Source organism: Colletotrichum paranaense, assembly GCF_030867605.1.
Source record: "Colletotrichum paranaense strain IMI 384185 chromosome Unknown Scaffold_2.1, whole genome shotgun sequence".
Lineage (NCBI taxonomy): Eukaryota > Fungi > Ascomycota > Sordariomycetes > Glomerellales > Glomerellaceae > Colletotrichum > Colletotrichum paranaense.
The window spans coordinates 3,734,600-3,750,713 of record NW_026848960.1 but is presented as its reverse complement, the minus strand read 5'-3'; the positions used below and the strand labels follow the sequence as shown (position 1 = coordinate 3,750,713).

The 16,114-nt window shown below is 55.5% G+C and overlaps 7 protein-coding genes across 7 annotated transcripts; 4 read left to right on the top strand and 3 right to left on the bottom strand.

Annotated features, from left to right (window-relative positions):
- Window positions 1–825: 825 nt before the first annotated feature.
- On the bottom strand, window positions 826–2,817 carry CPAR01_03167 (kelch repeat protein; the record flags this gene model as incomplete). The annotated part of the gene is made up of 4 exons (XM_060487454.1): window positions 826–1,354; window positions 1,428–1,769; window positions 1,837–2,641; window positions 2,700–2,817. 4 exons carry the CDS (start codon window positions 2,815–2,817, stop codon window positions 826–828), a joined length of 1,794 nt encoding a protein of 597 aa, XP_060354782.1.
- A 1,785-nt stretch (window positions 2,818–4,602) lies between these two features.
- CPAR01_03166 (folate-binding protein YgfZ) lies at window positions 4,603–5,868 on the top strand (the record flags this gene model as incomplete). Its single annotated transcript, XM_060487453.1, has 1 exon — window positions 4,603–5,868. One exon carries the CDS (start codon window positions 4,603–4,605, stop codon window positions 5,866–5,868), a length of 1,266 nt encoding a protein of 421 aa, XP_060354781.1.
- Window positions 5,869–5,999: 131 nt separating this feature from the next.
- Window positions 6,000–6,830, bottom strand: CPAR01_03165 (uncharacterized protein; the record flags this gene model as incomplete). Its single annotated transcript, XM_060487452.1, has 1 exon — window positions 6,000–6,830. The coding sequence occupies one exon, from the start codon at window positions 6,828–6,830 to the stop codon at window positions 6,000–6,002; it is 831 nt and encodes a 276-aa protein (XP_060354780.1).
- A 2,836-nt stretch (window positions 6,831–9,666) lies between these two features.
- On the top strand, window positions 9,667–9,882 carry CPAR01_03164 (uncharacterized protein; the record flags this gene model as incomplete). The annotated part of the gene is made up of 2 exons (XM_060487451.1): window positions 9,667–9,766; window positions 9,824–9,882. The coding sequence occupies 2 exons, from the start codon at window positions 9,667–9,669 to the stop codon at window positions 9,880–9,882; spliced, it is 159 nt and encodes a 52-aa protein (XP_060354779.1).
- Window positions 9,883–10,179: 297 nt separating this feature from the next.
- Window positions 10,180–11,498, top strand: CPAR01_03163 (uncharacterized protein; the record flags this gene model as incomplete). Its single annotated transcript, XM_060487450.1, has 3 exons — window positions 10,180–10,273; window positions 10,338–10,842; window positions 10,898–11,498. 3 exons carry the CDS (start codon window positions 10,180–10,182, stop codon window positions 11,496–11,498), a joined length of 1,200 nt encoding a protein of 399 aa, XP_060354778.1.
- Window positions 11,499–11,961: 463 nt separating this feature from the next.
- Window positions 11,962–14,470, bottom strand: CPAR01_03162 (catalase; the record flags this gene model as incomplete). The annotated part of the gene is made up of 7 exons (XM_060487449.1): window positions 11,962–12,809; window positions 12,860–13,067; window positions 13,114–13,476; window positions 13,528–13,672; window positions 13,737–13,759; window positions 13,854–14,129; window positions 14,189–14,470. The coding sequence occupies 7 exons, from the start codon at window positions 14,468–14,470 to the stop codon at window positions 11,962–11,964; spliced, it is 2,145 nt and encodes a 714-aa protein (XP_060354777.1).
- A 996-nt stretch (window positions 14,471–15,466) lies between these two features.
- CPAR01_03161 (uncharacterized protein) lies at window positions 15,467–15,826 on the top strand (the record flags this gene model as incomplete). The annotated part of the gene is made up of 1 exon (XM_060487448.1): window positions 15,467–15,826. The coding sequence occupies one exon, from the start codon at window positions 15,467–15,469 to the stop codon at window positions 15,824–15,826; it is 360 nt and encodes a 119-aa protein (XP_060354776.1).
- Window positions 15,827–16,114: the final 288 nt, after the last annotated feature.

Here is a 16,114-nt window from a genome sequence, read left to right as displayed (position 1 = left end):
ACCTGTCACTTAGGTTTCCCGATAGCCTGCAGAGTGATTTAGTTGTAGTGTCTTCACCAGGGTCTGGCCTCTGTTAGCGCTTCACCCCTCACGGTGCATTACAATACCTAGCTGAGGGTCGTGATAACATCGTAACACCCTAAATCTTCAGGTAAGCTCTAGAGAACAAGGAAGATAGATGCTGCTTGGCTATGTTGAGTGGTTCCCAAAGGCAGTCGACCACGCTCACTGTGGCATCCACGACGATACGCCACGAGGGCGAGTTCAAAGGCGGCACCATCGACTGGAAGGGGGGCCACTATCAGAAGAGGGCAGAGTAGATGCTCCTTACCCCTTGCAGTCTAGGATTGCTGAAGAGACATGGAGAAACGCAACAGAGGCTTTGTGGGAACCACTCAGCCTGTAGTCTTCCAAGTACGATGATGGCATATAGACTGAACGAAGGATTCAGGTAACTGCGCCGTAGAGCTAATCGGGCGTCCTGAAGGTGCCTCAAGCGGACTGATTTACTCTCCCCATGCCCTTGATGCCTAGCTGGACACCGGGAGTGATGGTTGTCATATTCAAGTTCATTGTTTTCATGGGCCGAGGGCAAGTAAGCTACATGTATTCTAGAAAACGCAAGTCTCATCATGTGCCTTCTCTCAGGCAGGGTATTATCGACAGTGTATACTATACAGTCTATATTTTTCCTAGAAACATTACTTCGGCCTTGAACTTTTCCACATCTTATCATGAATTATATTTCTTCCAGTCCAGGTACCTTTCCTCCCCTCAAAGGATACCCAAAACATTCAGTCAGCCAGCCCTCAGTGCTAACTAACCTCACTTCCGCGCCTCCGTCCCGTCCAGCTCCGCCGCGTAATAGTGCCGCGGCTCCCCGGCATCCATCTCGGGAGGCTGCATCATCTTGGGCGGCACGTCGCTGCCCGAAAACGGCGAGTGGTCCCTGTACTCCCCTTGGAGCTCCGACGGCGCCGTCGTCATGGACGGGGCGGGGCCTGGCGAGTAGGCCGTCTGCTGGTGTTGCTGCATTCCGGCATTGTGGTTGTTGTTGTTATCGTAGTAGGTAGCCGAGCCCGGGGCTTCGACCGCGTTAGGACCGGTCTCTTCTGTCGGGACCTTCTTGTGCTTCCGCCGCCTCATGAGGAAGAATGCGGCTAGGCCGATGAGGGCGACGCCCGCTACGCCGCCTACTACGCCGCCGGCGATGGCGCCCGTGTTGGAGGATTTCGAGTCGGAGCTGGAGCTGGAGCCGGAACCGGAACCTGAACCTGAGCTCGAGCCTGATCCGGATTTGCCGTAGTTCATGAGTGCTTCGACGCCCGAGCCGTACTGAACACTGGCGAGGTTACTGCAACAAAAAGTCAGCGGGACTACACTCTAGACAATATGTTGTTTGGAGGGATAATGGGATCAAAACTCACCCCTCATTGTACCAAGCCTTGACGACATCGGGAGAATCGTACGCGGCGGCCGTGGGCTCGTACGCGTCCTTCCACGCCAGCGCCGTGAGGTCGAAGACGCCGACGCCCTGGCGGAAGGAATCTTCCTCGTTAAAGAAGAGGGTCGAGTTGGCGTTGTTGGCCATCCTGTTGACGCCGCCAAAGGTGACCATCTGGCGCTGGCCGGCGACGACGCACGACTGCGTGTCGCGGGGGGCCGCAGAGGTGTAGTTTGCCTTTTGCCAGACGAAGCCGGGGAGTGAGAGGATGTAGACCTCGTCGAAAGTTTCCTTGTTGGCGATGTTGCTGCCGCCGTACATGAAGCTGATGATGGGTTAGCATCTTTTCAAGATTGAGGTTTTTTCTGGCAGAGTTATCAAGAAGAACCTACATCTCGTATGTGTTGTTGGGACCCTGGGCTCCGACGGTGCAGTGCCACATGCGTGGGCCCGGGGCGTTGCCGCTTGTCTGCTGGGTATACCACACCTTGGTGACGGGGTCCATGAAGTAAATCGTGCTGAAGCTGAGATAGCCGACGTTATCCACGCTCTGGCCGGTCCCGATGACGTGCGATCCTCCGCCGAAAATCATAATCAAACCGTTCGGCCCGTACGGCGCGTAGTGCGCCGTGGCGCCCACAAGAGTGCCGTAGTCGGAGTAGGGCACGCTGTCCGAGTTGTTCGTCCACGCCGTGTCCGTCGCCGTGTAGTTGAACTGCAAAAAGCCCGGCACGGGGCCGTTGGGGTTCGGGTCGGACCCGGAATCGGAGAACCCTCCAAAGTAGAAGCCGGAATCCTTGGTGCTGACAAAGGCGCCGCCCTGAGAGCGGGTGAGGGCCGTGAAGGCGGTGTTGCCGTGCGGGAGGACGGTGCCCCATTGGCCGCCGCCGCTGCCGTCCGGGGTGAAGTGCCAGAGTTTCGCGTCTGGGATTTTGGCGCCGTAGGAGGTGAAGCCGCCCCAGATGTAAAAGGAGTCTGACGAGTTGTCGGTGAAGATGGCCTGTCTCATCATTTTGGGAGCCGACTTCGAGGTTTCCTTGATTTCCACATCCTCTGGCGTCCATGATTTGGTGAGGTCGATTGAGAGCGTCGTGTTTGTCGGGTTAGAGGGCCGCCATTGTGACTGGGGACTCAACCCGCTGATGACCTGTGATACTTCACCTCCATCGTAATAGACCCAATTGCCAATGACCGACGCTGGTGTTCGTTAGTGATACCCTGGTGTCTTGAGAGAGCACATAAGGCCGAAGCTTACCTCGAGCAAAGACTCTTCTGCGAAAGTTGTTGACTGAGGGGACATCCACTTGCGCGCTACAGATAGAAGAAAGCTGTCCAACGGCGAGGAACGCCGCCAGCCATGATCGCGATACCATGATGGGTATGGTCGAAGAATTCGCTGTGAAATGCGAACGTCGCGATGATCCTCGGTGTTGTCCCGCGATCGACTCGCCGCTTCTCAACCTGGTTGATGCGCGCAGACTACGGCGTGTAATGAAGGTCGCCGCCCCTAGGAGTGAGTACCCGTACCACAAACGAGAGAAAATCCTTCAGACGCGAGATCAACTCATCCCCCAAGTGACGATCACAGACGAAAATCGAGAGAGAGAAAGATGGTTAGAGACGAAAGTGTGGCGCGAGCGGGAAGCAGCGCGAGAAGAACATGTCTCGATGCTTTTCTGCAAGACAAGGGAGGGTAGCATTGGGACCAGACACCTGATATTCGTAGGATTCGGGCGGGGATCCGCTCGAGGTGACGGGATAGATCATTGCCCTTCCATACCCCTGATCCTCCAGTCAATCTCGACTCTTTTGAGTGGTGAACGGTGAACCCCAGGGGCCCGGCCCCCCTACAAGTTGCTGATCCATCATCCCCGTACAGCGATTTATGGGGGTTTCAAACGGTAGTCTGGTATTCGGCACGGGAAAAATTAGCTGATTTGGTGCGAATAGGTGCGACACTGGCAGTCTGTCGCACTCGTCCTTGGCACCCACACTGCCACGGGGCGGCGTCGAGCATTAGTGCTTACTTGGGACCGCTGGCAACATGGCTGTCATTGGCGGGTGCCTGCTGGGGTTGGTTATTCCAGGGAAATTTGGGAGTCCACCAGGGTCACAATCCCACTTCCGATTGCCTCTGTGCCTTCAGCCTTGCCAGGAGGAATGCACGCCTCTCCCGCTGTGTGCTGCGCCCATGGCTCACTGCCGCGAAGGCGCCGCTCGACATTGTTGGATATTTGCGTCATGGATATCGGGTGGCCGGCAGTCGTGATTTTGAGACATGGAGATGGAAGACAATGTTCCAGGTCGTATGGAGGTAGGCGAGAGAGACATAGACGTAGAATCGTTGTCCACCAGGCCAATTAGCTGATCAAGTTTGGTAAAGCCACGATGGTTTCCATGTGCCTCAACCCTGATAAAATAAATCCAACTCAGGCACCAATGTATTTGTATTGACTATTGCCGAGCGAGGACGGATATAAACGTTGTAATCGCTGACTTAATCTAAGCGCGCTGTGTCGAATCGTATTCCACATCAAGTTAGTGCGTCCAGGCAACGAGTGTGAGCAATGCCGGCATCAGTCGCCCTGACCTGCAGCAGCGCGTCGTCGGTCCTTTTCAGAAACAGTTCCATCTGGATATTCTTACATTGTCCCCAGTGAATACAAACCCACTTAGATAGAAAATTTTGAACGATATCATGGTCCAAGGAGGATGTTGCAAGAAAAGCGTCATCTCTAGGCAGCACTTTAGCTTCGAAAAGCACAGGCCATACAGAGGGGAACCCTTCCTCTCAGGTCGAGAGTGAGACGAACCTCTCCAGTCTCCACCATAAGTACAGCTCTCTTCCGCCAGTGGGGCAGAAACTCGGAGCAACGCCGTCCGACCCTCCGTCCCTGGCATTAGACATTGTCCAGTACCATGGGGCCTATCCCCGGGCCGAGAGTCCCGTGCGTCCCGGAGCTAGGACGTCATGACAAACCAAACAATTTTCCCATTCCACATCCTGGGCGCGGGCGTGTTCGAATAGCCGCACAGCGATCTCGGTCGCCGATTGAGTCAACACATCATTTAATTTTCTTCTATCTTTCCTTCCTTCATACATTTTCTTTCTTAGTGTTGAAGCACCCCTAGCTCCAAAGGGCACCCGACCTGCAACGATGAACACCGTAACCCGCAGCGCGACGCTCACAGCGCGCAAGCAGCTGTCCGCCACATCCTTCGTCTGCCGCGCCTGCCGCCAACAACAACAGCGCCGACGATACTCGAGTACCAACCCGACGACTCCAACCCCAGCGCCGCCCTCCGCCGGCTACGCTGCCCTCCCCTCGCGCCGCCTCATCTCCGTAGCCGGCGCCGACGCCGCCAAGTTCCTCCAGGGCGTCATCACGGGCAACATCGCCTCCGAGGCCGCCCGCGCGCGAAAGACGGGCTTCTACGCCGCCTTCCTCAACGCCACGGGCCGCGTCCTGCACGATGTGTTCATATACCCAGACCTCGCGGGCCTCGGCGGCAGCGCGGCGGCGGCAGAGTCGGAGCAGGCCGGCACGCGGTTCCTCATCGAGGTGGACGCCAACGAGGCGGAGAGGCTGGCGAAGCACATCAAGCGGTACAAGCTGCGCGCCAAGCTTACCGTGCGCCTGCTCGCGGCGGACGAGGCGACGGTGTGGCATGCTTGGAACGATAGCGGGAAGCCGGTTACGACGGATACCGCGCTGCTGGACACAATCACCAAGGATCCGCGGACGCCTGGTTTGGGATATCGCGTGATACAGGGCGGGGACGCGGCCGCGGCACCGCCTGGGCTGGCACTGGATCTGGACGTCACGACAGAGGACAGCTACACCATCAGGCGGTACCTGCAGGGCGTCGCCGAGGGCCAGGACGAGGTCATCCGGGAGCACGCGCTGCCGCAGGAGACGAATATGGACTACATGAACGGGATCGACTATCACAAGGGATGCTACGTCGGGCAGGAGCTCACGATCCGGACCAAGCACCGCGGCGTGGTGCGCAAGCGGATCCTGCCGTGCATGATTTATGACGTGGACAGGGCGGCGCCCCAGACGCTACAGTACCGACCCGAGGCAGCGGACCAGGACGCCGCGAATCACGGGCCCGAGGGCGGTCTGCCCGCGGAATCGATCCCGCGCGAGACGAGCATCGGGAGGTCTGGCAAGAAGGGGCGGAGCGCGGGCAAGTGGCTCAAGGGCATTGGGAACGTCGGCCTGGGCCTGTGCCGGCTGGAGATCATGACGGACGTCGTCTTACCTGGCGAGACGGCCGCGTCCACCTTTGACCCCGCCAACGAGTTCTTGCTGAAGTGGGGCGAGGGCGAGGGGGACGGTGAGCAGAACAACGCTGTGAAGATCAAGGCCTTCGTGCCCGAGTGGTTGAAGAACGGGTTGAACGAGGCATCTGGGTAACTGAAAAGTCAGTGCCGCTCGTATTGTAAAATAGAAAGTAAAAAGGGGTATAATCGCGTAGTTGAATCGCCGCGGCCTCGTCCGCCATCATCTCCTCCACCAAACGCAAGCCGAACCCATTCCGAGCCTGTCTAGGCTTTATTCCTCGGGTCGAGAGCCTGAACAGTCTCGTATTTTTGTTTGACCTCTTCCTCAGTCGCCTGACCTGCCTCGGCAGCCTTTCTCGCTTCTTTGAGTCTCTGAGCCGCAATCATTCGTGCCTTGAGATCCTCCCATTTAGGGGGTGCTGCTGATGAAGCCTGCTTTGGTGCTGGTTCTGATGTGCTCGCTACTACAGGCGTGCTCGCATCAGTAGTAGCGTCGCCCATTGCGCCGCCCTTCTTCCTCGCCTTCTTCTCGGCCTTGAGTCGCCTCTTCTCGTCCAGCCGTTGTTGCAGCTCGGCCAGCTTCTCATCGTATTCATCAGGCTCCCTCTCCCTCTCCAACCGCTCCAGGTTCTCCCGCTTGAACCTCTCCGACTCCTCCGCCATGCGCCGGCGCCCTTCTTCGGCAAGCCGCGCCCTCTCCCGCTCCAACTCGCGCGCCTTTTCCTGCTCTGCGAGCTTCTGCCTTTTGCCCTCCTGCTCCGCGGCCTCGAGCTCGTCAATGAGGCGCTTGCGCTGGCCCTGGACGCGGTCGCGCTCAGCCTTGCGCAGGAGGACGGCCTTGCGGGCGTTGTCGTATGCGGCGCGGGCGGCGGCGTCGAGCAGGATGTCGCGGGCCGTCTCGATGAGCTCCCATTTCTCGGGGTCAAAGGCGTCCTTGAGCTTGTCCGGGTGGTAGTTGAGCGACTGTTTGCGCCACGCGCGGCGGACGTCCTTTTCCTCGGTGACGGTGCTGTCGATCTGCAGCAGGTCGTAGAGGTCCACGTTGTTGGACGAGTACTCCTTTGCTTTGGCAAGGAGGTCTTTGTTGTTGTCCATTTTCGGCGGGATGTCGTGCTGGTTTCGTTGACGTGTATGGGATTCTGGTGATGGGATGCAAGTGGCAAGTTGGAGTTTTGCATGTGGTTCCTTGAGGCTGCTGCCAAGGTTCTCCGTCAGCTCGCGCGCGTGGAGAATGGTGGCACTGGGTGGACGTCGGGGAAAGTGGGGACGCACTTTTACGCCCGTACTCCAACTTTCATTCTTCTCAACTCCAACCGCCACAGAACCATCGTCAGTCACCTTTCTCTATCTATGTCATTTCTCCTTCATTGGGATCCTTTTTCGCCGATCTCGCCGCCTTCGCCTTCAGACTGCCCGTCATTCAGCCTCATTCTTCTTATTGTGAAGAAATGACAAGAAGAATGCCACCATAAAGCCTGGAATGGCAAGTGAGATGGAAGCAACAGCCACATACCATCACCTAGTAACGGCAGCCAAAGAGATAGTGCGCCCGCAGTGATCTTATTTCGATATGTCCGACTACCCTCGCGTTTCAGCCAACCAAATTGTGAAGAGAATACTTGCTACCGGCTTTCTGGGTCTACAAATCCGATTCTAATCTTTTTCCGTCATTGAGAATATCCCATCCTTCTTCCAGGTTCCTGGGTCGAGTTGACCATGAAGACGACAAACGGCTAGCTAGCAGGCGTCGCGCGTGGCTTGCTCGACTTTACGTCCGTACACACAAATGTTGCCGTTGCTTGGCAGCCATTCGGATCTTGACACCACATGGCATTCTCAACCGTTCTGCAAGGATTCGACAGGGACAGAATACTCAATCTCTAGACCATCACCTCGCACTTTGCTTGCTGGTCAGGGACCCTTACTTTTTGTCCGTTGCACATCTGCTTAGAGTGTCTCTGCTCATGCAACGAAGCATCGCACTCTGATATAGGGCTCAGGAGCACACCCATCCAGTGTTATACCTTGCGTACCATACCTACATGGCCACATATATGACTTCACCATGGCAAGCGAGCAAGCAGAAGAGGGCATCGAATGGGCACAAGTGTGTACCCATCTTCCACTGCCTACTTTCAATCCTGTGAGCAAATTTCCGACTTGGACTGCTCTAAAGAGTCCACATGGATCTTGGTTTGTGGCGTTCGTATGCTGAATGCCCTAGCCTTTGTTTCCTCCCACGAGTTCAACCTCCAAGACCTAACCAAAAGCATCCAATATGCATTGTCCGAGCTGATTGCTTAGGAAGAAGGGTTGAACGAACTACGGATAGCTAACTCGAACTGTCTTGGGGAACCAAGATTTCAACCGAAGCGAGGAGCAAGCCACTCGCAGGCCGAACCTCTTCCACCCAATTTTGTCGGCTATCGTGGTCAGTGCCAGACGATGGAATAGCCTCTTCCCCGGAGCTGTTCTCGCTGAGGCTGGAGCGCTTACAGCCAGAGAGTAGCTCATGCGGCTAGCCTCGAGTTTCTCAATCGTTCCACCGCTCTCCATGGCTTTAACGAGAGCAATGGCCTCGCTTGGGCGGTAGTGCGCCTCTTCGTCAACCCATTCGAGAGAACGTTCAGCTCGACTTATGCGCCTGTTGATGTCGAACTTGAGTCCAACTGTGTCTCTCTCAAGTATGTCAAAAAGACATTGTAGATGCGGTCATAGTCGTCTTTGAGGCTTTAGTGGACCTCCAACCCACAAAGTGTATGGCTCGTCAGCTTCGGAGCAGTCACCGCAGCGTCACAACAGGTGAAAAACCTGGTTTCAGAACTTCTGTTCAACGCCACGTCTCAAGTTGAGACAGATTGACGCTGACATTCCCGCCTGCCAAGGAATGGCGGCGGATGACGGGCAACACGAGGGTGAGAGAGCTCTCCTCCTTTACCATGACCGGTCTGGGTCTGGGTGTGATGGCAGCCGTTGGACCGACAATGCGTTTGGCCGACATGAATAAGGGCACACCACGGCTTCAAGTCCTTGGATGGATTTGATGAGACCGATTGAATGGGTGGCTAACACTGAAGCTGGCGAACCTAGATGCGGTTGGCCGCCACTGATGGAGTGTTTTTCCTGCGAATTTGCAGTCTCCGACTAGAAACGTTGCATCACCGACGAAGCTGGAAAGGGCGGCGTAAAGTCAGATTGCGGACTACCTGAACCTTAGTCCCGGGTTGTCAAAGGAATTAGGTGGACGCCAGGACATCGGGGAGGAAGCATGCTCCGACTGAGCGCCGGAAGAGGTTAACCACTGCCGAGGAAAACGCCGGCCGGAAACGGCTACGACAATTCCGGACGGATGCCACATGGCTCAACGAGACGCCGACAGCTTGGGTCCTGTCGGCACTATGCCATTCAGACGGTCGACGGATTCGATCTGTAACAGAATGTCTCGAAACATCGCCGGACTTGGTATAATCACTGAAGAAATTTTACGCCCACATCGACAGATCATTGGTTGACGGACAATATTCTTGCCCGAGTCGCCCGATGCCACAATTCTGTGCCGCAATTCTCACCTGCCATCCTCTCTTCGTCCACTTCGACTATGCCTACTTTGAGTTTCGGTCGTTGTCCACCACTGCCACAAGTCTGGAACGTCTGCAGCCTCCAGGGCGCCTTCCGCATCATGCTAAACCCCCCTCTCCGTCAGACTGGCTCGTCCTTTCCATGCAGCTCGAGCTGACAGGTTCCTCTGCCACCGATCGCCCGGCTTGGCGGACCCTAGCAGCTAGCCCATTTACCTTGTAGGCAGCTGTTTCCACCAGAAGGTTCCCTTGAAGCACAGCTCGCTCTCGGTATGAGAGCCAGAAATCCACCACCTCCGATCGCCGACCTAAACCAAACACTCGGTAGCGCACGCCACCGCCTGAGAGGCGCGATGAACTCATCGTCCTTCCTCCTCGGAACTTTGACTCTTCCCAGTCAAATGGTTCCAACGGGACAGAACTTTCCCCCTTTCTGCACGTTGTGTCTCACGGGAGAACCCCACGCCGTGTCTAATTCCGGCCACCTTCTGCCTTACCTGGTACTTTCAGCTAGTATCGTCCCTTACACCCCTCGGTCCCGCTGGTTCAGGAGTGCACATCTTGGCTAGCCCGGAAAACATGCTTCTTTCCAAGCCATCGTCCACATCTCCTCGTCTCCTCATCTTCATATAATTCCTTCTTCGTTTCCCTTCGTCGTGGAGGTTTCATTTGCAAAACACGCACTCAAACAAACATCGAGGAAACAACCCCACCGAAGGCACAACGAAAGCCCAGCCACCAGTCCTAGAGACATTGGCGAAACGACTCGAAGGTCTTGCAACGTGTAGATGTCACTTCATACTCTAAAAACGACCACATAGCGACTTGTTAAACTCGAAAGACCGGCTCTCTCGAATTCAACTATCATGTCTCCCACCCAAATCATGACGAGGCCTTGCCGTTCGCCCTTCCAGATGGACGGAGCAACAGAGACGTACTTTATGAGGTACCCTGGATCAGGTCAGCATTAGTTCAATCAACCAAGCAACAAGCTTTCCCATCAGTACTCTAACACCAAGTCCAGGTGATTCCCCATCGACCCCCGCCGCAGAGCCGCTGCCCACAAAGGAACAGCTACTCGAGCTCTGCGACTCAGTCCGGACTTCCCTCCGCCACTCAAAGAGCCTCGGCCCTCACGCGGATCGGATCCAAGGCCTCCTGGAGAGGGCCCTCAAGGACGAGCTGAACCATACCCAATCTCTCGACTTTGAGACCCTCCAGTACGCCCGCCTAGACAAGCTCCTCACCGACGTCCTCGATCCGGCCCACCGGCCCAGCCCGCTCCCGCTCCGCTTCCGCGCCGACATGGCGCTGTGCGAGAGCCTGCGAAAGATGTGGCGGGCCCGCTTCCGCGACCAGTACTTCTCCCTCGACCAGGTCCGCCAGCGCAGCCTGTCCATCGGCGGCGAGATGCGCGACATCCAATTCACCGCGTCCGGCATGGACCCCCTCGAGTCCTGGGCCGTCAGCAACAGCTGCCGCGACCCCATCTCGGAACTGGAGGGAAACCAGCAGTTCGAGCCCGGCCAGTAGGTTCTACCACTTCTCAAACTTTTTGAGATCATTTGCTGACACTGCAAATAGCTGGTGGCTGAACCTCGCCTGCGCGCACCGCGACGGCGTCATCGGCACAGCCGTCGAGAAGCCCACAAAGGGCAAGTACGGCGTCACCGCCTTACCCCTCCTCACCGGACGCGAGGAGCACATCCGCGGCAACCTCTACCGCTACGTCCGCGAGGGCCGGCTCTCCGACATGCACGTCTCCCTCCTCACCCGCGTCGGCACCCAGGTCCGCATCCTCCGCGGCTACCGCCTCAAGAGCACGCTCGCGCCACAAGCCGGCGTGCGCTACGACGGCCTGTACACGATCCGCCAGTACGGCAACAAGCTCGACGCCGCCACGGATAAATACCGCCTCGAGCTCCTCCTCGAGCGCGTCGACGGCCAAAAGAGCCTCGACGAGGTGCAGCAGGTGCCCTCACCCTCCCAGCTGGACGACTGGCACGCCTTTAAGAAGGTCGAGGCCGAGATGGTGCGCCAGCGCAAGGGCGACGACGGCCTCCTCGACTTCAAGATGCGAAAGGAGGAGGAGCGCATCGATCGCGAGCACTGGCGGCGCGCGAGCGAGTTCAAGGCCTCGCTGGGAGCAGAGGGCTGCGGGCTAGGGTTAATCATGTCTGTTTGATTACGAGACACTTACTGAACCCTGGGCAGTGACTGCGGCAGAGGGAGGAAGAGGGAAAAAGAAGAGACGAAAAATTGGCGGTCCGAAAGGGACACACTTTCCAGGATGATTCGCAGAGATACCCTGTACTACCTAGTCTACCTGTACCACTACCTTATGAATAATGATAATGCATGACGAGCAAGAGCACAATGTTTCCGTTGATGTAGGGCGCTGTCTTTTGCAGGCTGGCAACTGCGCTGAGATTGACTAGTGCCTCCGCAACTATGCAGCACTTGTCACTGGAACGTACGTTTCCTCTGAAGGTGTTTTCCCCCACAGACCTAGAAGCTGAACCACAGAACGGGGGAGTAATCATGTCGTATTGATATCTAAAGAGCCTTACTTTGCCGTAGCCCGGATAAACCAGTGGGCATAAAACTATGAACATGAAGAAAAAGCATCGCGCTTACACAGCGCATTCCTAGTCCGTTGCGAAACGGTCAGTGAATCTGAATGTCGCCAAGCCCTCCTTGAAGCTGTTCACGACAGCGTTTACATCGGTAGCAGAGTACACACCCTCGCCAGCCTTGACGCCCAGCGTTGCCGACTTGGTGAGAGCCGAACTAACGCTGCCCACCGGCTTCCCCCACCTGTAAGAGTCAATGACAAGCTGTGCAGGTCTACCGGCCGGGTACAACGGAGAAGGCTTGATGTTGCCATTGAAGAGACCGTCAGCATTACGTGCCACAATGACACCGTCGAATGACGTGGCATCAGCCTGGGCATAAGTCATGTCGACTCCGTCAGTCAGCTTCTCAGCGATGACAGTTACCAAGACACCATCAGCGGCGAAAGCATCCTTCAACTCCTTGCCTTGGCTTACGGAGCCATTAGCTGACAGGCTGGCAAGGACGCCGACCTTCAGAGTCGCGATCGAGGGCAGCTTGTTTCCAAAGATGGATAGCCCCTGAGTGGTCTTGTTGTGGTAGTACTGCGCATCGGGCTGCAGATGTTCCATGCCTAGTGCATCGGCGACACGGTTGGCAATGTCGTTGCTGATCTTGTTCAACTGTGTGAGAACGTTCTGCTTGACCTCGGTGGATTCAAGGTGGCTGGTTTCAAAGCGAATGGCGTTGATGACGAACTGCTGCTCGATAGGAGTCAAGGAGTTGTAGAAGAGGCGCGGCTGAGACCAGTGATCCGAGAAGCTGTCGGAGATCTCGCGGACCAGTTGGCCATTGTTGGTGCGGCCAGGTGCGGTGAAAAAACCGTTGCCCTGAGTCTGGTTGGCCTGCTTGGGGAAGCCCTTGTTGAGAGTGTTCGGGGTGTCTAACATTGCAATTAGTCAGAGAGTCGATAAACATGACGAGATCACTTACAGGAGTTGCGGTTGCGGTGAATGAAGTTCTGACCAGCACCATCTCGGTTGTTGTTGTGTACGGGGCCAATTGGACGGTTGATCGGCAACTGTTCAAAGTTGGGACCGCCGTGGCGGTTGATCTGAGTATCGAGATAGGAAAAGATACGGCCCTGCAGAAGAGGATCTTCTGTGAAGTCGATGCCTCTGACAATATGTCCGGGTTGGAACTGGGACGAGTTAGCTGTGCTCGAACAGTTTGACTGAGAAACTCACCATGATCTGTTCGGTCTCGGCAAAGTAGTTGACCGGGTTGGCATCCAGCTTCATCTTGCCGAGCTTTTGGAGGGGCGCAATCTCCTCGGGAATGATCTTTGTTGGGTCTAGGAGATCAAATCCAAACTTGAGGGTATCCTCCTCGTCGACAACTTGTACGCAGAGCTCCCACTCGGGTCCATTACCAGATTCAATCGCATCCCAGAGGTCCTGGCGGTGATAGTCGGCATTTTTGCCCGAAACGATCTGGGCTTCCTCCCAGACCAAGCTAGCCTTGCCTTGTTGTGTCTTCCAGTGCCACTTGATAAGCTTTGACTTGCCGTCGTCCGTGACCGCGCGGAAAGTGTGCACACCAAAGCCATCCTAGAAGTGTTAGTCAATGTTCGACGACAATAAAAACGCAGCTCTACTCACCATGTGTCGGTAACTTCTCGGGATACCGTAGCCAGCCATAGCCCAGAACAAGGTGTGAAGAGTGGTCGTCTGAGAGCTGAAGAAGTCCCAAGCGGAATCATGGGCTGTCGCAGCTTGCGGGATTTCATTGTCCCCGCGAGGTTTTCTACGAGAGTCATGGTATCAGTACTTGAGACGGTACATAATGGAAAGGCTACAGCAAGTCTTACACTGCATGAATTAAGTCTGGGAACTAGGCAACGTTAGCTTATAGTACTCGTTGTAGAATCAAGAGCTCCCGAGTTCAGGCCGTGATGAAGCTCGTTTGGAGGGTATTATCGACGTACTTGAATCGCGTCTTGAATAAAGAACACCGGAATATTGTTTCCAACAATATCAAAGTTGCCCTCGTCAGTAAAGAACCGAGTGGCGAAGCCGTGGACATCTCTGGCCGTGTCCGCACTTCCCCTTGATCCAGCAACGGTAGAGAACCGCACAAACGTTGATGTTTGCTTCCCCGTCGCGCCCAAGAAGGAAGCGGCTGTGAGGTTGCTGTAGTCGCCATAGCTCGTAAAGGTTCCGTAGGCACCGGCGCCGCGGGCGTGGACAGCTCGTTCGGGTACCTAAGCAGGAATGATCAGTCAGGAGATACCAATTGGAGCTGGATAGACATCGGACTCACCCTCTCGTGGTCGAAATGTGTAATCTTTTGGCGAAAGATGAAATCCTCCAATAGAGTCGAGCCACGGACGCCGGCCTTCAAGCTGACTTGGTCCTCAATTGGGCCGCCGACGTCGGATGTGAGGTATGGATCGCCCGTAGAGTCGTCGATCTCGTAGCCGGAGACATGGCCGCGAGAGCCATCTTCGGCTCGAGCTTTGATATTGGCGGGGTCTGCAAAGGGACAGCCGGCAGAAGAGAGGGTAGCAAGGCCGAGACTGGCCAGCAGGAGGGTGGTATGCATGTTGGATCAGCGATCAGAAAGATGTCTGTATGCCTGCATGAAATGTTCCCTCGGTCGATGATGAAAGATTGAGTAGACTGAACAAGCACTTCTTATTCTCGGAGGGTTAAAGAAAGGGGACAGCCGTTGGGGGAAAAGAATCAACAGTGCCGAGGGACGGTAGGCCACTTAAGGGCTCCAGAGGCTTGGGTTGACAGACGGAGCTCGGTCTGAGCTACCCATGGATCCTACAGAAGAACAGCAGCAAGGGGAAGGCAGGGAGCTTGATGAAGTCAACAAGAAAATCCCGATCTGGGAGGAGAAAGACCACTGGTCGGCGCATAAGCTTCAAGGATTAGCTACTGCTCCTGCTAATCCTGGACACATGAAGGTAACCATGGCAGGAGAGTATCTTTTCCAGAACGGACCGGGGAAAGTAGACTAGTAACGCTTGCCCAGAACAAATCCACATCCACATCCCGAGCAACAGCATCAGCAGGAGGAGGAGGATGTGAGCACGACGCGCTGCTGCCTCTTCCAAATAGGTGTGCCGGGACGTCAGGTAGGATGAGGAGTGATAGCATCATAATCATCTCAGGTGCTTTCTCCACTACACTAAAGAGAGGGGCCACAGTGAAGAGAAGAGGAGGGGCTTGCTACCAGCGCTGTCAGATTAGAAATCCTCTGATGTGATTCAATGGAGAAGCGCCCACGGTCCCGGGAGCTCTGATGATGTGTGCTGGTAGCTTGCCTTGGCCTGCATTTGTGTCTCACGGCCGAGGCCGACAAAACGTCGACGGCGTACCGTACCATTAGATGTGCATTATGAGCCAGCCACGCTGCTAGCTAAGACAATTGGGAACACTCTTTCTCGCGGGGCTCTCCTTTCTTCCAAACGACGAGTTTCTTCTTCTCATACGGTGGGGGCCGAGCAGTATTGTTCACTGGAAACATAGCTTCCGGAGGAGAAAAGGGAACAGAAAACTTCAACACCGAGCGCCGTTTGCAACGCTTGGAATGCCTGCCTTATTTTTCTTTCCTTTCTTTTCTTTCTTTTCCCACGTGCTGACACCTCACGAAACAAGGTTACATCTAGACGACATGGGCCAAGGGGGTGATCCAAAGAGGGCCAGAGCTCGATGGTGCACAAACGGCTCGCGGGAAACAAACGTGGTTGGCGAGGAACGGCACGGCAGTTGGGGGCGGCGGCGGGCTCCAATATCACTAGCGAAGCGAGCCCCGGGCGGGAAAAGCAGATGTGGCTTGCGGAAGATCGAAAGAAAAGAAGCCACTTGGGCTAGCGATGGATGCCATCATCCCAAGTCTGTGCAAGCCCGTGCTTCATTAAAGGGTTTGGTGGTTCGTTTCTTCAAATAGTTTTCTTGGTTCTGTAGCCTTGTACAATGGAAATGAGAAAAGCCTTCGTGTTGTGGTGATTATTGTGCAACGTTAGAGAGACGAAAGCCGAAATTCCAAAATAGCTCCAATGATCTATTGTGGTATTCGGCTACAGGGAGAGAGGTGAGCCACAAAAACCGGGAAAAGGTAACAGGAAAGGGAATTTCGCGGCGAGGGAAAAAAGAGTTGCCAGTCCACTTTCATCTCATCTATGACGAAAGCTGAGGCGGGCAGGTTCAATTTGAATTGATAGACCAGGGTTTGTTG